Source organism: Gobio gobio (assembly GCF_949357685.1).
Source record: "Gobio gobio genome assembly, chromosome: 8".
Lineage (NCBI taxonomy): Eukaryota > Metazoa > Chordata > Actinopteri > Cypriniformes > Gobionidae > Gobio > Gobio gobio.
Genome location: NC_137114.1, coordinates 29,145,361 through 29,168,235, shown reverse-complemented (window position 1 = coordinate 29,168,235; position 22,875 = coordinate 29,145,361). Strand labels below are relative to the sequence as shown.

The window sequence follows — 22,875 nt, the reverse complement described above, 5'->3', positions numbered from 1 at the left end:
AACCATGTTTTTTGGTGTATTAATTCCCATTTGTATAACCAGACAAATACTATGGATTTGAAGCAACACCATGGTTAATTGGTGGTTTACCTTGGAATAACAACAATAACGCTGTTTTATTTATTTATTATTCTTTTTATATCTTTTTTCTTTTTAAAACCATGGTTAATTTTTGTAAGGGTTGATATATTCACTATATGTTTTCATAGAACTCAGCTGACACGTTTGTTTGAAGGACAGCATTGGGCAGGATGTGGAATAGTGTAAATCGAATAAATTATATCGATTTATCTGAAAAATAATTGGCCAACTAATCGATTATCAAAATAATCAATGTTGAAAATATTACTCACACATCGGTGAACAGCACGGGTGAGTCTGCGCGGTGGGACTGCACGTCTCGCATGGCGTTCCACTCATTGATGCAGTGCTGGTCGGAAGACACACAGCTCTGATAGTAACTGACCCAGGTCAGGAAGAGACTGCCGGGGTAGTAGTTATGACATCGGGCCACCTCGCAAACCTTATGCAGGGACTGCAAGGCTGACCTAAGAGTATTTGCAAGAGAGAAAATACATTAACCTAACATAAAATATGAAGGTAAGAAAAGCTGTCTTTATAGAGACTTACCACATGGCCTGCACTGAGACTGGTTTGAAGACATGGACTCGGTTAACGGTGGACACACTGAAGCCACTAATGAGAGGAAAACAACTTTTACAGTGACTGAAAGTGATTTGCTTAAAAATGCAGAACTGTTTTTTGCATGTGTGTTGTGCCTCACCCGTCTCCATCCAAGTGTATAAGTGTATCGCTCCACAAGGGTAAAACCAGCCCAACTGTGCACGTGCTACAGGAAACACATCATCACATGTTATGAGCACCACCATCAACATGAAACAAATGAAAAAAGAATTTATCAGAGTGTCTGCATTATACTAACCGGTCTGAATCGCTGAAGTCCATTCCCAGCACCACACTTTCTTCTGTGTCCTGTCTACCATTGGTGGAGACGATCACCATGTACCGTGTACGTAGGGTGTAGGCGCTTTCTAACCGGACAGCCTGTGATAGAGACAGAATCAGAGACATTTAGCATTCTGATGCCTGTGTTTTGATTAATTAGGTCTGGATGATGGTAGTTACCAGGCGGATGGTATCTTCTGGGCGCAGCAGGGTGAACATGGTCTGCAAATGCTGCTGAAGATCACCTGTGAAGGAGCCAATAACAACCATAAACCTCCCAGATAATAATGCCGTGACATTTGCATGCTACAGTGAATTTACCCAGAGGTCAATTTCACTCCCCCCCCATAAAAGACATGTTCCTTGTCTGGCTAGTGTTTGATTAGCGTGGGTTTGTAAATCATAAATAGAAATATTAAACCAGTTGGAGAGTTAAAAACAAGTATAACAGAATAAAAAAAATTGCATGGAGAGGGCTAGAAAACCTTTTGAACCCTTCAGAGTTGGCATGAAATTACAATAATCTGATTGCTCTTTTCTAAAACATTTTAATAGAAAACTGTGCTTATAAACTTTTTTCTTTAAAAATAAATACCACTTAGTTGGATATTTTGCAATAAAATGTATTCAATTTATATGTGGCATAAGTGTCCAAGTACTTTTCCGGGCCACTGTATATCATAAAATTATTTTGTTCTTAATTTTTTTTAATTAATTTTTTTTATATTGAATACAAATAAAGATGAATAAAGTCTGTACTACTGCATACTGTATTATATAATGACTGACGGTCCCTTGGGCCCCTAATGCATTCCTGTAAGCTAATGGGTCTCAATGAAATCAATGCTGTCTATTTGCAGGCACAGCAGTATGTCTATCAACATACATGCAAATGCATGCACACAAACATTCTTGAGTGACAAAATCCTTCATCAAGGACAGTCTTATGCGTTGCCAAATAGAACAGTTCAATATAAAATTGAAAACAGGAGAGACAGATTCCATAACACATGCTAAGCTGTGTCTGACAGCCAGAGAGAATGCACAATGAACTGCGTCAAGAGAACCTTTCGTGCTATTTCATACCTGTGTGTTTGTTCCGCCGCTGTGTGATGCAGGGTGGTGGTGAAGAAGAGGAGGAGCCATTTCCTCGGGGGAGGAAGAGAGCGGCACCTTTGACGGTTAGGAAGTTCTCGCTGATACTGAAGACAAGAACATTGACAGAGAGAGAGAGAGAGAGAGAGAGAGAGAGAGAGAGAGAGAGAGAGAGAGAGAGAGAAAGCAAAGACATATTATACATATATTAAAATAGAAAAAAGCTAGTTAAATAGTCAACACTTTAAATGGCACAGACATTTGATTTCTGGAAGTAATTGTTACAGCCACAGTGACGCAAAAGCATACACCAAATTGGTATAACAGGACCACCAAGCATTCACATCTGCGTTTGAGCCCTTGCACTATCAGTACATTAAGAGGCTTAATCTCAGACCTCAAAGTGACATTGTAAACTATGTGAAGGGGCTCATGCTGCAGTGGCTCAGTTACAGAGCTGGGAGACGTTTGACCCATAACAGCTGTTATTACGAAGCACCACCTTCATCTCGACACTTACAGTGACTAGAGGTCTCTCTCATAAACCGCTGCTCCTCTATCACATGCCACTGGCTTTGGACTCTGAAAAGCACCCTGGGAGTAACTTCTGAGGAATCTGGGTAATTCTGCGGAAACGCCAGCCCTCTGTCTCAGCGTTTTGGGGGAGGAAGGATTGCAGATTGAGGGAACCGTAAGAAGCCCGGGGCAGTCACTCCCCAAATAAAAACAAAGAAAAAAAACATCAGGCCCAGCTGAGCTCATTTCCCACATCCCAGTCACCTCTGACCCAGCTGTTTCCTCCACTCTCTACTCTCAGTTTTTGTCTCAAGTCGATCTCATGGTCTCTCTCTTTTGAACACGCGCTAAGCACCAAATACAAACAGAAAATCTTTTACGTTTATTAGGAACTGGAACCAAACCAAATTATAAAAATGATTGAACATTGACAATCAGAAGTTTATCTAGGTAGAATGCCTGAAGTATTTTCTCAACTTTTTCTTAAATAAAACTAAAGCTAAAAATCCCACTGTCATTTTTATTCAGCAAGTTATTGTTACAAAATATTTTTTATTATTCTGTTCTTATGAACATTTATTTTAAACTGTGATATTTTACAATATTACTGTTTTTACTGTATTCATCAATTATATGCAGCCTTGGTGAGCAAAAGAGACTTTTTACATCTGTAAAAAACATTTTATCAAACACTTACTTAACATTTTAATAAAAATGCAAAATACAGTCATAGTCGGAAATAAATATTTCTAACCAGAGGCACACTTGCCAATGTCAGGTGTGATAAAATGTTAATTTTGGATCTTGGCTGCCACTAACACGTGATATAACTTAAACTGCTTTGCGGAGTACATTTATTAGAAGTTTTTACAGATATGAAAAAAAAATGAGCAAGAAAGGGACAAAGATAGGCAGAAAATTTGAGTATAGTTCAACACAGTCTCTTTTCTTGCTCTGCACTTTGCACTTTCATGCTCTGAGCATCATCTATCAGCAAATGAGGGGATATGAGCTGCAGGCTGATACAGGGTCGTGGCTAATTTTAGACACCTAAAAATAAACAGCAGAGTGAATGAATGCTTATGGACTTTTACAGTGTTGGTATCTACTGTATATCATCTCATGTAACCAAACATGACAGCTGGAAGAGCGCTTGGGACAAACTTTGTAATTTTGTGAAAGACAGCAGAAAATATGCAAACTGCTTGACTGCAAAGAACATCAGGGTGTGATAAGATTATTGACTGACCTGCAGTTTGCACGTATTCAAGATAACCATAGTTAAACGATCATTCTACATGAGCAGCTGACACATTTTTGGCTTTAAAGTTAAAATATAAATACAAAAAAATCAATATTATTGGTTTTCCACCATTTTTAGTCAGGCCAACTGTTTGTCCTGCAGAGAGCCAAATTCAATTTAAAAAGTAAAATTATTTAATGTAATGTATTAAATCTTCTGCATAATAAAAGAAAAAAATATGCAAAATGGCATTTAAAATAGTTTGAGATGGAGTATAGCATTTACCAAAAGTACTTGACATTAACTACCCATATACTGATTGAGATTAGTACAAAATGCAGTCTACTAAACTCCAAAAGCTTTGGCACCATGGGTGCAGACAGCACTTCAGTGACGTGTCAAGAATATGACCCGGGACACTGTCGTCGGGCTGGTTTTTGCAGCACAAGTAGCGCAGTATCCGTGTTCAGAAAGTGGAGAAAGTGCCGGGGCCATGTGATGCAATTTCCACTCACTGGCATTTCACTGAAGCAGACATGTAAGGGCACACACACACACACACACACACACACACACACACACACACACACACACACACACACACACACACACACACACACACACATACACACACACACACAAGAAAAAAGAAGAGAATCCAGATAGGTCAGACAGAGGAAATGGACAACCTGCCTGCGCTCGTCTACGCACAGCTTAGGCAGACAGAAAGAAAAGGGAGGGTCATCTTTTGGCATGTAACGCTGGACAGTACTTGTTAGGGCACAGACACAATTATAACTATGTAAGGGGCCACTGAGAGCCATGCAACAAGCTGAAAGATGCCTGACCCCCACCTGTCCCTGGCCATATTAGTCACTCTCCCACTAGGGAAGGGATAAATATAGGCCCAGGCTGGAGGCCTTTTGAGTTCAGGCCTGATAAAGATTCAGAGCGAGAGCAGGAGATGGAATTTTGTCACCTTCTGAAATACAAATTAGGCCCCTTGCCACGAACACAGAGACAGGTTTGGAAAACCCAAATGAGGACAAACACTAGAACAAAACTTTGACACTACAGGCCTAGTTTTTAAAATTAAACGAGACGGCGAGGCTCTATTCTAATTCACAGTCAAGCTTTCTAATTGGTCCACAAGGTTGACCAGTTGAAGACATGACTTTACTGAGGAAGAGAGGAGGGGGATCTGGTGGAGTGTCAATCCAGAGAAGAAACATCTGTGAATGAGGCCAAAAAAAAGCCACTCTTTGAACCATGAAATCGATGAACTTAAAACATAAATCTTATATAATATTTACATTTTGAACAATATATTTTATCCAAGCGTTTACAGTAGAAGAAGATTAGTTTAGTAAAAATTAAAATCAATTAGTTTTTTTCTAACAAAGGAGTTGAACGTGTTATCTGTACGCCTTAGAAGCTGAAATTAAATAGCCTGTTCATTATTTTATATGACTCTATAACCCTGTTAAAAATATTTGAACTTAAAACAAAAAACAATTACAATCTTTTTTTTTTTTTTTTTGGTAAATTGACAAAGCTGAAATAAAAAAATTATCAGATGAACTGAAAATTTAAGTACTAAAATTTCTTAAACTAAACTGAAATGCAATGAAAAAATGAATGATACAATTAAAATGAAAATTTAAAATATAAGAATTATTAAAATATTAATAAATACTAAAATGGTATATAAACAACAGTAAAATGTCACTGAATCTGAATCCAGTTCACAATTAAGATGTGTTTTTAATACATCATTTCTACCCATAAACATGGCTAGATTGAGACAACAGATGTGTATTCAAAACCAGCTGCTTATATGTCATGTCATTTTTAAAAGTTAGATAATAGTTAGGCATAGTATAATCAGTTCTCACTCCCAATGAATATGGGACTTCAAAAAAATAATCTCAGCTGGGTTTTGAGGTTTCTTTCAACACCAACTCAGTGTACTTAGGAGGAAGAGATTTTACCAAACCAATTATGTCCTGTATTTCAACAGAATAACAAACTACATAAGATTTCCTTATGATGATATCAACCCGTGACAAGTGCATACTTGACTTGAAAGTTTGAAAAAACTCATGCGCTTCTCTACGTCACTGACTGCTTGAAGTAAAAGTAAGTACAGCAATTCAGTTTCTCAATGCAAATGTCAACACACTACTCAACTTCCTTCCAGTCTCTCACACCTGTAATTTCCCAAGGTTAATCATTAAAGCTCACTGACAAACAGGCCTATTCTTAGCTCGGTTTGTCTTGGCAGTGAATGAAGAGTAATGGAGGTTTTTTTATAAGGTTAAATATTATTATTATCATGGTGATTCCCATCAGGTATCATCTGCCCTATCTGACAGATTCAAAAATGAACTGGATTAAGGTTAACTGAAAATGAAATTCCCCATTATCTACTGTTGGTTTGCAAGATAAAACAGATCTCTGCCCCAATGATCAAGTCTTTCCTATTAACACAGTATAAATAACATCAAACTGATGTGATTCAGTACAGATTACAGTACGGATTCCTCTGTATATGGAGAATAAACGAATAATGCTGTAACACTATTGACTTAAAGTCAGATGACAGCTTAGTCAGTCTAAAAACAGTCGTATATCTCTGCTCTATGCACTGAAACATGAAAGAAACCAATCGACTGGAGTTTAGGCCTGACTCAAAAGATTTCACAGTCTGGTGGGGTGTACAGCAAATTGGATTTAGTACATGCTGTTTATTTTGAGGTTTCAAGCTGTCTGGGGTCTTGGACATATCCAAAATCTGTGGTCGAAACATGTTACCCATCAGGGTAAGACAGCAAACCCAAACAACATATGCAAAAATGAGAGAAAACCTCATTCAAATCAAATTCAAGATGACGCAAGAGCTCAGTTTAGCATCAGTTAGGTTTGTTATGAGCAAGAATTGACAAAAATGTAAAATGTATACCTTGAATGTAAGGTAAGTCGCTTTGGATAAAAGCGTCTGCCAAATGCATAAATGTAAATGTAAATGTTATGAGATCCACTATACGGTTTTAATCATTTATGCTGGCATCTTGCAAAAGCAAAAACGTCCAACTGAGTGGAGAGTCCAAAAACAACAAAAGCTACTATTTGTGTCAACCATTAAAAGATTTCCCCTTGCTTTCTAATCTCTAGATATTTACACTTGGTTACTTCATGAATCTTGTTCGATTGGATTGCTATCTGATGGTGTACGCACATCACATTTACTTGGCCACATACGCTGTGTTCATATTTTTCAATGATGCTAATGCTGGAAGGCAAACATTTTGCAGAACTTTAGTCACATCTTTTGTATGAGTCTCAAACCACTTCCTGAATCGCATTGTGATCAGTCTCAACTCATAAGCAACTTGGAGGACATTTAATACATTCTTTTCATCAAATAAAGAATCACAAAGCTATCTGGGCTGTAAAAACACAAACTGAGAAACTTTGCATTTCCTCGCAAAAACATTTGTGTTCCTTGCGAGTGAACGCAAAGTTTCTCAGGGGAACGCAAACATTTGTGATAGAACGCAAAAGCATTGTCAAATAATTGTTCTTCTTTATGTCCCTTTTTAGGGGCTCCGTAATTCTGCACTGTAATTACGATTATACCTACCGTTCAAAAGTTTGTGGTCAGAAACAGCTTTTTTTAAAGAAATAAATATATTTGTTTAGCAAGGATGCATTAAAATTGCAACAGTAAAGACATTATCATTTCTATTCCAAATGTTGTTCTTTTGAACTCTCCATTCATCAAAGAATACTGAGAAGAACTACGGCTTCCACAAAAAATACTAAGCAGCACAACTGTTCTCAACATTGAGAATATTAAGAAATGCTTCTTGAGCACCAAATCATCATATTAGAATGATTTCCGAAGAATCATGTGACACTGAAGACTGGAGTAACGATGCTGGAAATTCAGATTCACAATATTACCATGTTTTACTGTATATTTAAAAAATAAAAAATAAAAGCTTTGATAGGCATAAAAATCTCACAGATAACAGAATACTTCCTTGTAACATTGAAACAAGCATTTTCTGTAAAGCTGCTTTGAAACAATATGTATTATGAAAAGTTCTATACAAATTAACTTGAATTGAGTTGGCAAACCCACATTTTTGAACGGTAAAGTATATATTTTGCATATTAATCATACAAACATAAACAATTACAAATACTCAATATTACCTACTACATCCAAAATATGCCATTACATAGCGCGCTGGGACAGGATACACCATTAAAATATGTCCATGACTTTATATGGTTATAGTAATAAAAAAAAATCTGTGGCGCGGTGATTGTACGACTCATCAGTTAATCTCGTCGACAGGTTAGTGAATCACATCTGTCCCTCCTGTCATCTTTCACAACACACAGCTTGTTACGTCAAAGGCTTGGGTTTGGGAAACATCCACTTCTGCTTACTGGTGTGACGAGAAGTATTTCACAGTGTATTTACCGTCATGAATTGCATTCGTGTGAAAGTGCAGTTCTGGGTTGTCAGTGCAGTAATAAAAACAAACCGCAAAAATAAAGTAGGCTAAAGAATTAAGAGTGGAATCTATGACGACTAGGTGCATAACAGTTGAGCTTTACTCACAGCTGGTTGATCTGGTTTTGAGAAGCGACCGCGTTGTCGGAGAAGTACGGCATGATTTTTGCCCCGCAGCAGGAGCAGAATCCCCGGGCAGAGGAGCTCTCCGTGATCGCCACACTCTCCAGGGTCATGACGGAGGACCAGAGAGCCGGATATCCTCAGATAGACCCCTCTACAACCATCATACTACCCAAGTACTAAAAAGCTACCCAAAATAAAAAAAGTCGGGTGCTTCGCCGACTGCTAAAATAGTTTTAAAATGATCCGTCCATAAGGCCTTAAAAGGACACCAACGTGGCCTTAAAATAACGTAGTGGTTAATAAAAAAACAAACAAAACAGTCCCCAAAAGTTAACCGTTTACTGTAAACACGGCCCCTAAACATGCATAAAACTACAAACGAGAACGTATAAAGCAACAAAAACAAAGTCTACATGTGCACTTGCTTTGGCATGAGCCGGCGAGCCGCTTCACTCACACAACTCTGTATGTAAGAACTGCGGTGCGGCGCACTAATGCTTGAACAGAGGGGAGGAGGAGCTGCTGACATGTGCTTCAGGAAGGGTCCATTGCAGGACTCCACAGACGGCCGACACTTCAGACACCCGCGCAAGGACACAGAGCAGCGCAGGAATACGACCTCAGCTGCGAAATCACGAGCCCGGAGTGCACTTCAGTGCATCTTTCAGATCAGACAGTTGTTTTCCACGAGCAGTCAAGTGGCTCTATGAATAGCTGAGGTTTAAAAAAGGACATAGGAACAGGGGAAAATAAAAACATTTAGCAAGCTGGGAGCTGCAAGTGTGTTTATGGGTGAATCTGACAACGCATTGAGATATTACTATAGGAGCGAAAGCCACCAAAAAGTGACATCAGATATTTAAAAGAAATGGGTTTGGACACCTTAGGTGTTGATTCATTTAAAGCTACACTATGTAACTTTTTCGTCCACTAGAGGTCGCCTGTTCAAAACAAAGGCGTAGTTTGATGACGCCACGTTTGAGCGCAGAATCTCGGGACATGTGGTCTTCACCTCACAGCCGGTGGAAAACAGTCAGGATAGGACTCGGGCAGAAATCATGTTCATGGATGCGATTATTAACATTACTGTAGTATGAAGCAGAGCAGGACCGAGTGTTGTGGAGCTGAGCAAGGCCGCAGGAGCGATTGAAGAGCGGGACTGTTATTATGGCATAGTCGCTGGCGGGACTTTTATTATGACACAGTTGCCGGCGGCACTTCCTCTTCTCCAGTGCTGATGTGAGGTAACGCAGCTCTGTTTATCGTATTAAATATATCTGAGTGTGTTGAAAAGGAAGTTATGACGTTCGCTCGGCGGCTGCTATGACACTTGTTCACAATGCAGGGAGAGTAAAGTGTTTCACTGAATAAAACCGGAGACCGAGGGTGACGCAGATATGACGCAATCGACAGGCGACTCCCTCAAACGCATAGCTCACACGTCCCGGCTCCTTGGTTAAAATAGCAATTTTCTCACGATTTACAAATTGTTGAAAACATTTGGGATATTCTAAGTACTCAACTGAACAAAATATATAACACTGGCCTAGTGATTTCTGGATGTTTTACTGCAAAAATCCTACATAGTTCACCTTTAATTAATTTAATTTAATTAAAAATGAATGGCCTTCAAAATCAATTCCAGTGTACAAATAATGCTTCTAATTAAACCGTAAATGCTACCATGATGTATAAATACTTATAATTTGCATTCAAACATGGGAGTCGAAACCATTGTATCTGGGTGGGACAAGACCCACCCACTTTTTAAGAACAATGATATTGAACCCACTCACTTTTACCATCCAGCACATGTCTGTTCACCTACCCCTAACTGATAAACAGTTACTATAAAACACACATTAGACACTTTATTTCCACTTTTTAAATATTTTCTCAATTTTTATTGAAAATAAATGCCTTTCCGGTCTGATATGTGATGGGAAAAGAGCGAGTTCGGCAAAACGCGGATTCGAAACCTCGGGTTGATTTGCGTCAAAACTTTCTGCCATGTGCCTTACACCTGCACTATTGCTGCTGTAAATAATTATGCGTCTTCTGTAATTTTGTCTGGCCCAACCAGACGTGTAGTAAAAAAGGAGGGCTATTTGCACTTCATGTAATTGGAATCTATTCCAGTAAAAATTTTCTAGGGGAGGACCCACCCACATTTTTTTGCTTCCGATGCCCATTCATTTAAATAATATATTCATATAACATATTTTTAAAATGACAGTGTGGTGGCATGTATTTAATTGTCATGATAATAATGTAAAAAACCACAACAACCTAACTCGCCTTCGTCATTTGAATTTTAGGTTAAAAAAAGACTCTGGAGTGTTTCTTTACAGGTTTGTGTGATTCACCCTACGTTCTTTTAAGACCTTCTAGACAAATGTTGTAATCAAAGGCCTTGGTCAATTGATGTCTGAGTGACAGACTTCTCAGAGAGGAGAGAGACAATATGGTTTCACACAGATGAAAATACTCAGTCTCTAGTTAATTTAGGCCATGGCCTGTCTTGGATAAGTAAACAAAACCAAACAATGCCTTTGTTGTCATAAAAAGTGGAAAAGGCACATGAATAACAGGCCTTGAAACAAAAAAAAATCATATCATAAGAACGTCAACAGATACTTTAGGTTTGATTCTGAAGTCACAATATAGTTTCATAAAATATAGACATTCATAAAAACATCAGTTATGTAAATTCAAGTGAATGACTTGGCCTGCCACTAATATTTACTGGCAGTGGCAGTATGCATCAATCACATTTAAAAAATAAATGCTTACTTCCCAATTCATTAGGGGGAGGTTTATTCTTTGCAAACCGCATATTTGGCCCGTCACAAGTTCCAGTCTATTTTTTTTCTGTGTGTTCTTGTCAAAGGCGATGACCTGTGTAGACCATTGGGAAAATCCATCTAGTTTAAAAGGGCCCAATGTGACAAACACTGTAAATCTCTCATCTCAATATCTGAGTGAGTTCATACGCACGACAAGTTAAACATCCTGCCGTATTATTTGATTCAAGGATATTTTTCATCCTCTTTGGAGACTTAAAAGCCAGGTGAGCTGTAAACTAAAAACACACCACTGCAATTTCAATGTAGATGTGTCAATAAAAGCCTTCAGTAGCTGACTGAACTTCAAGTCATTTGCATGAAGGCTTGAAAGAGGAACCTGGGTAGTTTGACACACTACAGTGGCAGACAAGGTGTCTGGTTTTGATAGATAAACATCAGTCAGTGCAGAGAAAGACTTCAAATCAACAAAGTCAGACAGTTGGGAATCAATATTGAGATAGTCGATTGTTCACTTAAACCCATTAAGACTGCTTGTTTAGAGCTCGCTATTCTACATGTCTAAATGAATTTTATGTAAACAGTAAACAAACTTAAATCTAAAACAAAGACAGAATTGGCACACACGTGAATGCATGACATAGGTTCTACGTGCTTAAAGTTTACGGGCTCAACACACCCATCTTCTAACATTAAAATACATCACATTCCACGTTGCAATGCATTTGTTCTTGTGGCGGTCACAGACACCTCCAGGCTGTTAACACAGTCAGGGTTGTATAAGCTACTTTGTGTTCATATCAGAGTTTTCCCATTTGACTCCCTTGGCTGGTAATTTGAGATGTTGCTGTTGTCATGTCGTGTTTACAAAATTATGAGTGCGTGTTGTGCAACGGCCGCCGTCTTGCATGCAATGTCCTGGAAAAGGTCACTAGTGCTTCCAAGATAATGGATGCTCCCTTGATTACCCCCATTTCATGACCGCAGTGTTCTTAAGAGCCAGCTGTTTCCTATACTTGGAGCTGGGAATGTGTCTGATACCGATTCCTTACTCCACTCTATTAAAAAATGGTCAGCCACATGGGAAATCCTGTGGGCGGTACGACCAAAATCTTACATTGCAGCATGAGTAATTTTATTACGGTAACGCTAAGTTACAACACAGTTGTTGTTCCTGGAAATTCAACTAAGTTAATTAGATTCTTCACAAGTGAAAAAATAATAATAATAAAAAAAATCTCTACAATTTTTTTTTATATTGAATATTACATTTAATAAAATATTTATAAAATCATACAAATTATCTACATATTTTATAACAAAAATCTAAATAAGTCATTTATATGATTATATATATATATATATATATATATATATATATATATATATATATATATATATATATATATATATATATATATATATATATATATATATATATAAACAGCTTCACGTAATGTAACGAGTTAAAAACAAAACATAAAAATGCTAAATGTCTTTACTGTGAGTTTTGATCAATTTAATGCGTCCTTGTTGAATAAAAGTGTTCATTTCTTTCCAAAAAAAAAATATATATATTTTGAATAGTGTACCTCACCAGGACTTTTGTCTACCACTTATTATAAATGTACATTTAAAAAAGTCAAAACATTAATACATTTCAAATATCACTGGGTGAGATATGTTCAAAGATGCCGCAAATACATTGAAGCCAAAAAATGCACACCTGTGACTAAACAGCTGTTGAATTAAAACTGTATTTTGAGCATTTTGAGCAACCTACAATAGAGTACAGTTCTGTTCATTACTCCCATTATGTTGGAGATCATAGCCAATTGCACTGCAGGCAACTAGAGTTTGAATCATGGCTCTTGGCCCTATCACTTCACTTCCTGTTCTCTCTCCAACTGAACTGAACAAAAATGAACAAAATTGCAAAAATAGATATGTTAAATAAATAAATTGATTATAAAAAAAGCTATCTACAATGAAAAAGCACTCGTTTGCAATGAATTACACCAAAGATATACCATGTTATATTCAGTGTAGCAGAAGCTCTACCGCTTGATGCATGATTACACCTGACCTTGTAAGAAAACTAGATGAAATGAGAGAAACTCAGGCATGAATAAACTTGCTCTGCCCAGCCCCGTGACAAACGGTCAGCCAATCGAATTCATATACACGTACTCATAAACATAAGTGGTCCAGAAAAACCTGTTCGGCCACACTGCCGTGACACCTTAATATCTGAAATTTTCATTATATGCTGGATCTATTTTTCTATTCTGTTTCCTGGTGCCTGCATCTCCTGCTTTCTCTTTTAACCACCCCTTTCTCCAGCCCCAAGACTAATTTGAGTTGCTGGAATGAGGCCAGTGCACAAAGCAAATGTATTGCAGGCCAGCTAAGACTGAATAGTCCAATAAAAATAAAAAAAACACACAATAACTGCACTGCAGCCTGCTATGACTTAATAGTCCCATAAAAAGAACAATAAATGCAAACGCTGATGATGACGGTCCTGCTTATACATACAATTCAGAATTTTTTTTATTATTTTCATTTGATTCATTTGATTTGTTTTAACCATGTTTCTATTCATTAACCACATCCTTCTCTGACCACACTGGGTTTTACACATACCAAGTAAATTTTTAAATGCCTTCACATTTAGAGATACAGACCACATTTTGTAGTGATTCATTGTGAACCATTTTATTTGAAAGGTTCAAAGGCTCATTTTTGCAATGTGAATTTATGACAAGTCGTAGTCCTTGTGAGGTACACTGTCGTTTTTAAGTAGTTTTTTTAAAGAAATGAATACTGCATTACATTCAAAAGTTACAGTAAAGACATGTAGCAGCACAACTGTTTTCAACATTCATAATAATAAGAGATGTTTCCTGAACACCAAATCAGCATATTCGAATGATTTCTGAAGGATCATGTGACACTGAAGACTGGAGTAATGATGCTGAAAATTCAGCTTTGCCATCACATATCTATTAAGATACAAAACAGTTGTTATAAATTGGAATAATATTTCATAATATTACTGTATTTATCAAATAAATGTGACCTTCGAGAGCATGAAGTGACTTAAAAATAATTAAATATCTTCCCAATGAACCCCAAACTTTTGAAAGGTAGAGTCCATGGCAGCAACACTACTAAATTAAAAAGCATTTACTTTTTGTGTTCCAGAGTGTACTGCAGATTCCCTCCTCATCCCTTGAAATTGTACATGATACAATATACTTTTAATTCAAATGTTATGTAATCCAGGGTCAGGTTGTAGCATGGGGGTGCCAGTGAGAAAAGGCAAATGAAAACACAGGAGAATATCTTACGAAAAACGACGTCATAGTCATCATAGGATTACCTAACATGCCGTGTAATCGAGGACATGTGTGGCACGGCATTGAAAGTGCCAAGTTTTGGGATGCCTTTTAAGCTTGACCTAGGGGTTCTAATTTTTGTCTTGGATACTACACAAACAAAAGTCTGATGTCATGTAAGACCCTCCCAGACGATTCCATCTGGTGGTGGGAAGCCAAACAGCGTTGCATAACTAAGCTTGAATAGTTATCATCCACCAGGATACTTATGATTCAAATTAGAGTCTGAACCCTAGTGTCCAGACCCTCTAATGAAAGCCTACGCTGTCAATCATGTGCTGCAGTCATCCACAAGTTTGTAATTTAATGTCCTATAGGCAGGCAGACAGAACCTGCGTATATACAGTGGTTAAAGTGGGATTTGGCAGGTGGGGGAACCCTCGAATTTGTCACCTTGGGACAACATATTGAGTATTGTGGTATTGCAATACTTTTTGGGACAAGAGTGTCACCAAGTATCACAATACTTATTTTATTATATATATTTGAATGCAATGTTAAAATTGCTGAGCACCACAATACGGAACACAACCTTGTTTTTCACAATGTAAATTCTAACATAAAAACGGGAAGTCCAAAACTGACTTAAATTTAACACACCAAAATGGCTGAAGACACAACTATAACAGAGATAGATAGACCTAGATAGACCTATTGCAGAGTCAATGTCAAAATGCAGAATCAAAAGTTTTGCTGTATTATAAAACATAAGAAACAATAATAACAACAACAACAATGTATGATGGTCCAAATATTGTGGCTATTCTCACATCCAGTCAAAATAGCTTCCATATTGACTGGTACTGTGACTTGATTTGTCCTTTTACCTCCACTGCAACCAGGCCCGGATTAAGAACACGTAGGGCCCTGGGTCTATATATATAATCTGAAGGTCACACAAAGTTAGATCTGTAACTATTGCCTCTGCAGAAAGTTGGCGACTTCTGCGCACTGTGTGCCTCAGCATGCGCTGACCCAGCTGGGTGAGTTGCTGTTATTCCCAATTGCTTCCACTTTATTATAATACCACTAACAGTTGATTGTGGAATATTTAGTTGGGGAAATTTCACAAATGCACAGGTGACAACCTATCACGGTACCACGCTTGAATTCACTGAGCTCCTGAGAGAAACCCATTCTTTCACAAATGTTTGTAGAAGCGTCTGCATGCCTGGGTGCTTGATTTTATACACTTTTGGCCATGGAAGTGATTGGAACACCCGAATTCAATGATTTGGAGGGGTGTTCCAATACTTTAGGCAATATAGTGCATGTTCAAAGCTGCTGTAAAATATTTATAAATATAAGATGATAAATGCACACCTGTTCAATTCTAAAAGGCACACATTTTTGTGGAATGGAGTTAACTATGTTAAAATGTAGAGCTCAAAGTACTACAATTTTATTCGCTTATAGAATCATTAAATTATTTATATAAAATATTTATTTAAAACATTTAAACAATCAAACACGCAAGTGGCAGCAAATGCGTAGAAGATTTTTGAATGATTCTGCAAAAAACGTATTGCGTGCAAGCCCATGTATAGGTTCTCATGTGAGGTCTGATTTAGCATAAACCACAACGGAGATGTTGTTACAGAATCAGTTCATCCAAAAAGCTAAAACAAGAGATGGAAACAAAGTCTGATGTCACTTACATGCGTGTGTACTCTAAAATACACAAATATTGCTCACCTCAGATACAGCATACTGATATTCATGCAAATATTGTACTGGTCAAATACTGTAGTGCACTGGATTGCATAGTCACTAGGTAGTCACACAATTCATTTCACCATTTTCCTGGTTTCACTCAAATAATAACCAACTCATTTCATAAGTTCAGTTCCTTTCTTATACACAGATATTGATTGTTACATCATCTGAAATCACAGATCTGCTTCCACTCTGACTTAAATGTTACATTTCTTCACTAGGCCTATTATCTGGCAAGGTTTAAATATATTAGTCATGTTCCGTTCATTAGTCATGCACTGTTCAGAATACTCCCCCTGGTGGAGACACTGCACATCATAAGATGGATCAAAATAAAGTAAACGTTTTCCTCAAAAACAAAGATGATGGTCCTGTCAAGTGTGGCTATGAATATCTGAGACATAAATGTGGATTTTAGCATGCTGGTGGATAAACGGGTTTGATGCCGGCCTGTGGACGTACCTTCTGGGCTGAGAGCGCCGGTCATCTTCAGCACTGCCCTCCTCCTGTAGGAAGAGAATGAGAGAAAGAGAGATACAATGGTCAGACCTGGAGTACATTCAAGTAGATTACAGTGGTCCAGCATGAAATCCAACCCACTCAACTTACCGTAATTGTACTCTTACCTGTACCTTTATCTGTAACATTAGGTTGATAAAGTGATAATTTCCCATCAAACTTTAGCATCAGCCAAATGACAGGAAACTACCGAGATTACGCACATATTGTATTCCCCAGTGTTAAAAATGTATTGCCTCTGCACTTTTTTTTTTTTACCAGATGTTCAATGCTTTTTCCTATAAAAAATAAAAATTAATATTTATTTTCAAGTTATGAAAATAACTATTATGAACTGCAGCATGAAAAGTCACCAAGTTCCTACTATGACCACTAGAAAATACATTAACATAATCTAATAATAATTATAATTATTATTATCAATGTTGAAAACAGTTGTGCTAATGTGCTTCTTAAATGGTAAGTTCACCCAAAAATGAAAATTCTGTTATTAATTACTCACCGCAGTTTACATTGTAAAGACTGTGCAGCTCCACTGTGGAGCTCACGTGAACAACAGCATCGGCTGCCGTAGAACTCGAAAGCGTTGCGCTATTTACAACGTAAACTGCGTAGGAGACAGACCGTTTAGAACGAAATTGTTGAATAAAGTTGATATTTTTGTTTGTTTTTGTGCACAAAAAGTATCTTCGTCGCTTCATAAAATTAAGGCTGAACCACTGTAGTCACATTGACTATTTTAACGTGGTTTTAACGGCTTTTCTGGGCCTTGAAAGTGTTAATTAAATAGCTGTCTAAGAAGGGGTCAGAGAGCTCACAGAAACAGATTTCATCAAAAATATCTTCATTTGTGTTTCGAAGATGAATGAAGGTCTTACGGGTTTGGAACGACATGAGGGTGAGTAATAGACTGGGTAAACCCAGCCTGACCTGCCGGCGATTTGGTTTCGCCCTGCAGCTCAGTCTGGAAACCTGTGCATTAATTTCTACTGCTTCTGTTACACTTTTGCGGGAACCAATCACAGACTGGCTTATCCACCTGGCGCGCTATTGGCGGGTTTAACACGATGACGGATAGAGAAGCGATGGGTAGTTGCCCGTTGATCATGTCTCTTGTGGTCTGATTGGTTGAAGGACTATCCAATTGTGTACAGAGTCATTTAATTTATGCTCGTTTATCACGCCTCTTGTGCAGTACAAAATATAGAGCAGACTCCCCACACCAATGTTCAATCTTAAATTGGGCTTGGTCTGGTGATAGCCAGACAAGGTGAGTATTTATTTTTTGCGTTAACTATCCCTTTAATATTTTTGTGGAAACGATGATACTTTTTTTTCAAGATTCTTTGATGAATAGAAAATTCAAAAGAACAGCTTTTATTTTAAATAGAAATCTTTTGTAACATTAAAAATGGCTTAATGGTCACTTTTGATCAATTGAATGCGTCCTTGCTTAAAGGGGTGGTTGATTATGATTTCACTTTTTAACTTTAGTTAGTGTGTAATGTTGCTGTTTGAGCTTAAACAATATCTGCAAAGTTACAACGCTCAAAGTTCAGAGCAAAGGGAGATATTTTCTTTTAAAGAAATCTAAGGACTACCATTTGAAGGACTACAACAAATGGCTGGTAGGGACTACAACGAGCTTCTTCACAGGTTAGTGACATCACTAACCCTAAAATGTGCATAAACCCTGCCCCTGGGATCACGCATCAAAGGGGGTGAGGCCATGTTTAGAAGAGGAAGAGTTGTTGTAGTAGAGAACATTTAGGGACCTGCTCAAGCTGTCACATCCGACTTTTCACATTTATTGCAATACAGTACATAACACAAATGCAATAGCATGTCATAAAAGCAAGATGACAACAAGTTATACCCGTAATTAAACTAACCTATACCTGTCCTCCATGCAGCATATATTCTCTGGCTCTGAAGGCATCTTACAACGAACGATTTATAGATTATCAAAACAGAATATGCTAATCAATGACTTGAAGTGTTAACTCCACATCAGCTACATAAATTCATCAACTAACCATTCAGAAATGTCCTGTTGCATTCTACATTTTGTCACTTCTTGAGTCCTTCATTGTCCGACTCCAGTTTGAACATGAAAGGCTGAACAGTTTCGGACATTTTCAGAGCGTGTCTGCGTGAGGTAATCGTAGCTTCTAACACAAGCTCTTGAAGCTCAGCCCTCTTCTAGAAAGGGGACCCAGCTCACCCTCAAAAAGACAATCTTAACATGCTATAAAACATGATCTGTGGGGTATTTTCAGCTAAAACTTCACATACACATTCTGGGGACATCAGAGACTTATTTTACATCTTGTAAAAAGGGGCCTTATAGGACCCCTTTAATAAAAGTATTAATTTCTTTAAAAAAAAAAAAATCTTACTGACCACAAACTTTTTTTAACATTAGTGTAGATTAACTTAATTTTGAATACAATCAGCATAGGTGAGAGCCATCATAAAGATGAGGATAGACACTCAAACACATCATCATTACCCAGCAAAATAGAGGAGGATATTTATTCAAAACACCTTCTCCATCTGCAGTCGCATTGGGAAAAAGAATCTTTTGTCTACTACTAATGTCAAGCCTGCTTATCTTTCAAGCGGCTCGCACATCCCCGTCTTCCAGTGATTGAGAACTAGGTTTAGTTTTGCAAGATAACACTCATATGCCCTAGCTAAGCCAAACATACAGACACACACACACACACAATTCATAAGTAGATGTGTGATTACTGCAAAGCTTCAGGCTTCCTCTGCCCACAACGGCCCAGGCTACGTTTAATCCATGCTGCCAGTTTCAGTAATCCCAATCCCAGAGCACTTTCTCTTGGGGATCATGCTGCATATGGACGTCACAACCCAGTGCTTCTTAACAACACGGTTTATGGTAAATAAATAACAGGGACAATTCAGACTACAATCAATCACCATATGCTATATAGGCAAAAATGATTCATATGATTCAAAAATGATAGTGAGAATGTACAACAATATAACTCTAACTCACTTCCAATTTATTCCAATACATTTGAGAAACTGGCTAATTTATTTTCCCGATACCAGCTCTCAAGTAGAGTTTGCATGTGGACATGCATCACAACCGACGTCAAGCCTGGCGTACTAATAAGGCTCGCTGGGTTAGGTTCACTGAGGACTTTGTCTGGAAAACCTTGAGGCATCTCACAAGATGACTCACATGGAAGCCTCAATGGGGTCACATGATGGGCAGTTGGTAATGGGGGGGTGGGGGCGAATAAGACCATCTCACTCACATAACCTAATTTTCCTATCTAGCCTTTAGACATGTGGGCTAACCTATATATGACTTAAGATTTTAGGTCAGCCTATCATAAGGTAAATTAGTTGAGGTAGGTCATCTCAATTTTGGAACTGATGCTGCTAAAAGAAATATAAACGTTAAGGTTTCATTCCACCATGTTTTTTAAATGGACTCCACTGTAACGAGCAAACAAAGCAAAAAAAAAACCATTTCAACAATAAGTTGACAGCTTGAGTTTACTGTAAGGAGCCTTAGTATTTTCAGAAGAACACTATTACTACCATAACATTTATAATATTTTTCAGTATATAATGCGCATGAAAAATGTATTGTGGTGCTAAGTTGACAATAAATTGACAAATGAAACGTTTAGTTAAATGAAATGTTTCTCAAATGCTAAAAACGGCACATTACTCATACATTTTTTGTTATATGCATTATGTATCCAAGCAATAAATGTCAACAGTGATTTCAACATCATTTGACTTATTATTTGATCAGACTGCCAAAACATTTTAAATATATAAATACAAATAAAATAAAGCTTTTATTTATGAGATAAACAGGAGTTTTTTTTTACTGAACTGAATATGCAACTTATAATAGGGTCAAACATGAAAGTAGCAAAATAATATTTTAAGTGTTTATTGCTGCATTTTATATCGTTTCAAATATCTACTATATGAAGAAATATATATATATATATATATATATATATATATAGTGTATAGTATATACTGCACAGCACAGTTTCAAACAGATTAAACAAATCTGATTCTCCCATATATAAATACTCCTTCCAGTTGATAAGGAAAATGATGGATTGGGGTACAGGAACAGACAGGTTTAAATATTGGGATTTCATGGCGACAGTCTTACTGTCACTGAAAATTACTTCTTGTGGACCGTAAGGCACGACAAATCGTGACGTGAGCTTTACAGAATTAACCCACTTTTCATGCACCATCACCCCCTTGTCGTCAACAAACGCATTCAACTCAAGTATTCAATTGTGCTGTCCAGATCTCAAAATAAAATAGTGGCTAAAAGACATATGAGAATATGTTTTCACAATAGCATTCAACCATACTACACTTACTATTTCTGCAGCATAAATGTGAATACGTATACACAAATAATTACAGCCACATTTTTACCATCTCTAGCTTTGAGACTTTATTTTATATTTTTTTTTAAAAATTTTTACTGAGTTGTAAACAGGCACAAGTAAAATATGAGGCAATTCATGGTCAGTCTGTGCAACACAGATGTATGATATATGCCTGCTGAACCACAAATATTGGTAATAATGATGGTATAATAGTGAGTTTGTGAGAAAACATTCAGAAAAAATTGTTAAGTGGTGTGAACCCACAGGGCTGTGCTACTTTATCAAATTGCAACAGTTGTTTCAACAAATAGTCACTGTATCAGGCCAAAGCATCGACAATTTTGCACAAAAAAGAACAAATTCTAACCAGTATTTGTGACACTTATTCTAGATATAGCCTGTGAAGTTTTAACACAGTAACAAAAATGTTTGTGTGAGTGTCCTTTCGCCATATGCCAGGTTTTAACAGACATTTCCTCCTAAAACAGAATTTTAGTAGTGATCCATATTAATTGAATACAACGGAATGACAGGGTAGCCTACTACAATGATTATTAAATCCAGATGTCACTAAACGTACGTTACTGCAGATCAGCAGCTAGCAACTAGCTCAGGAAACTTTAATAAAAATGCCGCTTTTGTTCACTAATAGCTCGCCATTCTTAATGGACTGTTGTTTTAGTAATTTTAAAATAACATTAAAAACCAAGCATGAAACTACGAACGCTTGTAGATTGCAAAGCGACACCGGCTAGTTGCATGTCTACCACTGATAAGCTCAGTATCGTTCTGCGCATGCGCAGACCGAGTGAACACCCTAGCTGCTGCTAGAGCTCGTACATGAGTAAAATCGTTTAATAAGTAGAGAAAAACTGGTGAAATAGATAAGAAACTCACCGACACGCACGGACTGGATGTTGTACTAGGGGTTGGCGAGCGTTGGACGATGACCAGCGCCATTCAAGGTCCAGGAACACAAGATGTAAGAGAAGGTAGCGGCAAAACTCACATCATTTGGTGCCGTCGCACATAGGAAGATGTGCAGCGTCTTCGAGGTCGCTCACTTCTGTTCACTGTGCGCATGCGCGATGCTTACCAGCTGTCAAACCACTAGTACTGAACAGTAACTTAATAAAGGGGTGAGACGTCATACCGCTCGTGTTAGTAATCTGATCGCTCTCTAAATCCTTTTAAATGATGCGTTGCCATGGTAACAACGTCAAAATAGAAAGTTTTTGTGTGGATGCCAGCTGAATAGATCTAGGCCTCCTATTTGAAAACATTTTCTTCTCGTTCTTTTATAATTGTTATGGGGAACAGGGAGTGTTGTAAAAATTGATCAAGGTGTAGCATCATCGGCCAAACAAGCTTAAGCTTTATTTTGTTACTTAAATTTGTTTCCAAATGTCCAAGTTTTGAGGCCGAGCACTTCCTTTAATGTTTTTTATTAAAATATTTAAAAAGAAAAGTGCTTCATTTAAAACCGTTGGACACTTAAGCTATACACGATTACCTCCTTCAATGCAACACTAAGGAAGCTGTGTTCGAG

The 22,875-nt window shown here is 37.5% G+C and overlaps 1 protein-coding gene across 3 annotated transcripts in view; it reads right to left on the bottom strand.

Annotated features, from left to right (window-relative positions):
• The window catches only part of ssh2a (slingshot protein phosphatase 2a), a 29,081-nt gene extending 6,665 nt beyond the window's left edge, over positions 1–22,416 (bottom strand). Inside the window, exons 1-8 of one of the 3 annotated variants that reach the window (XM_079824082.1) lie at positions 22,224–22,416; positions 16,858–16,901; positions 2,053–2,168; positions 1,147–1,211; positions 944–1,065; positions 785–850; positions 631–696; positions 354–548 (exon numbers count right to left, since the gene is read on the bottom strand). In XM_079824082.1, the coding sequence (XP_079680208.1) occupies positions 354–548; positions 631–696; positions 785–850; positions 944–1,065; positions 1,147–1,211; positions 2,053–2,168; positions 16,858–16,901; positions 22,224–22,286 (737 nt within the window). In that variant the 5' untranslated portion in view covers positions 22,287–22,416. Of the gene's footprint in view, positions 1–353; positions 549–630; positions 697–784; positions 851–943; positions 1,066–1,146; positions 1,212–2,052; positions 2,169–2,581; positions 2,774–8,456; positions 8,946–16,857; positions 16,902–22,223 lie in introns of those variants that run through there. The other 2 variants (XM_079824081.1, XM_079824083.1) reach the window with 2 other exon arrangements.
• Positions 22,417–22,875: the final 459 nt, after the last annotated feature.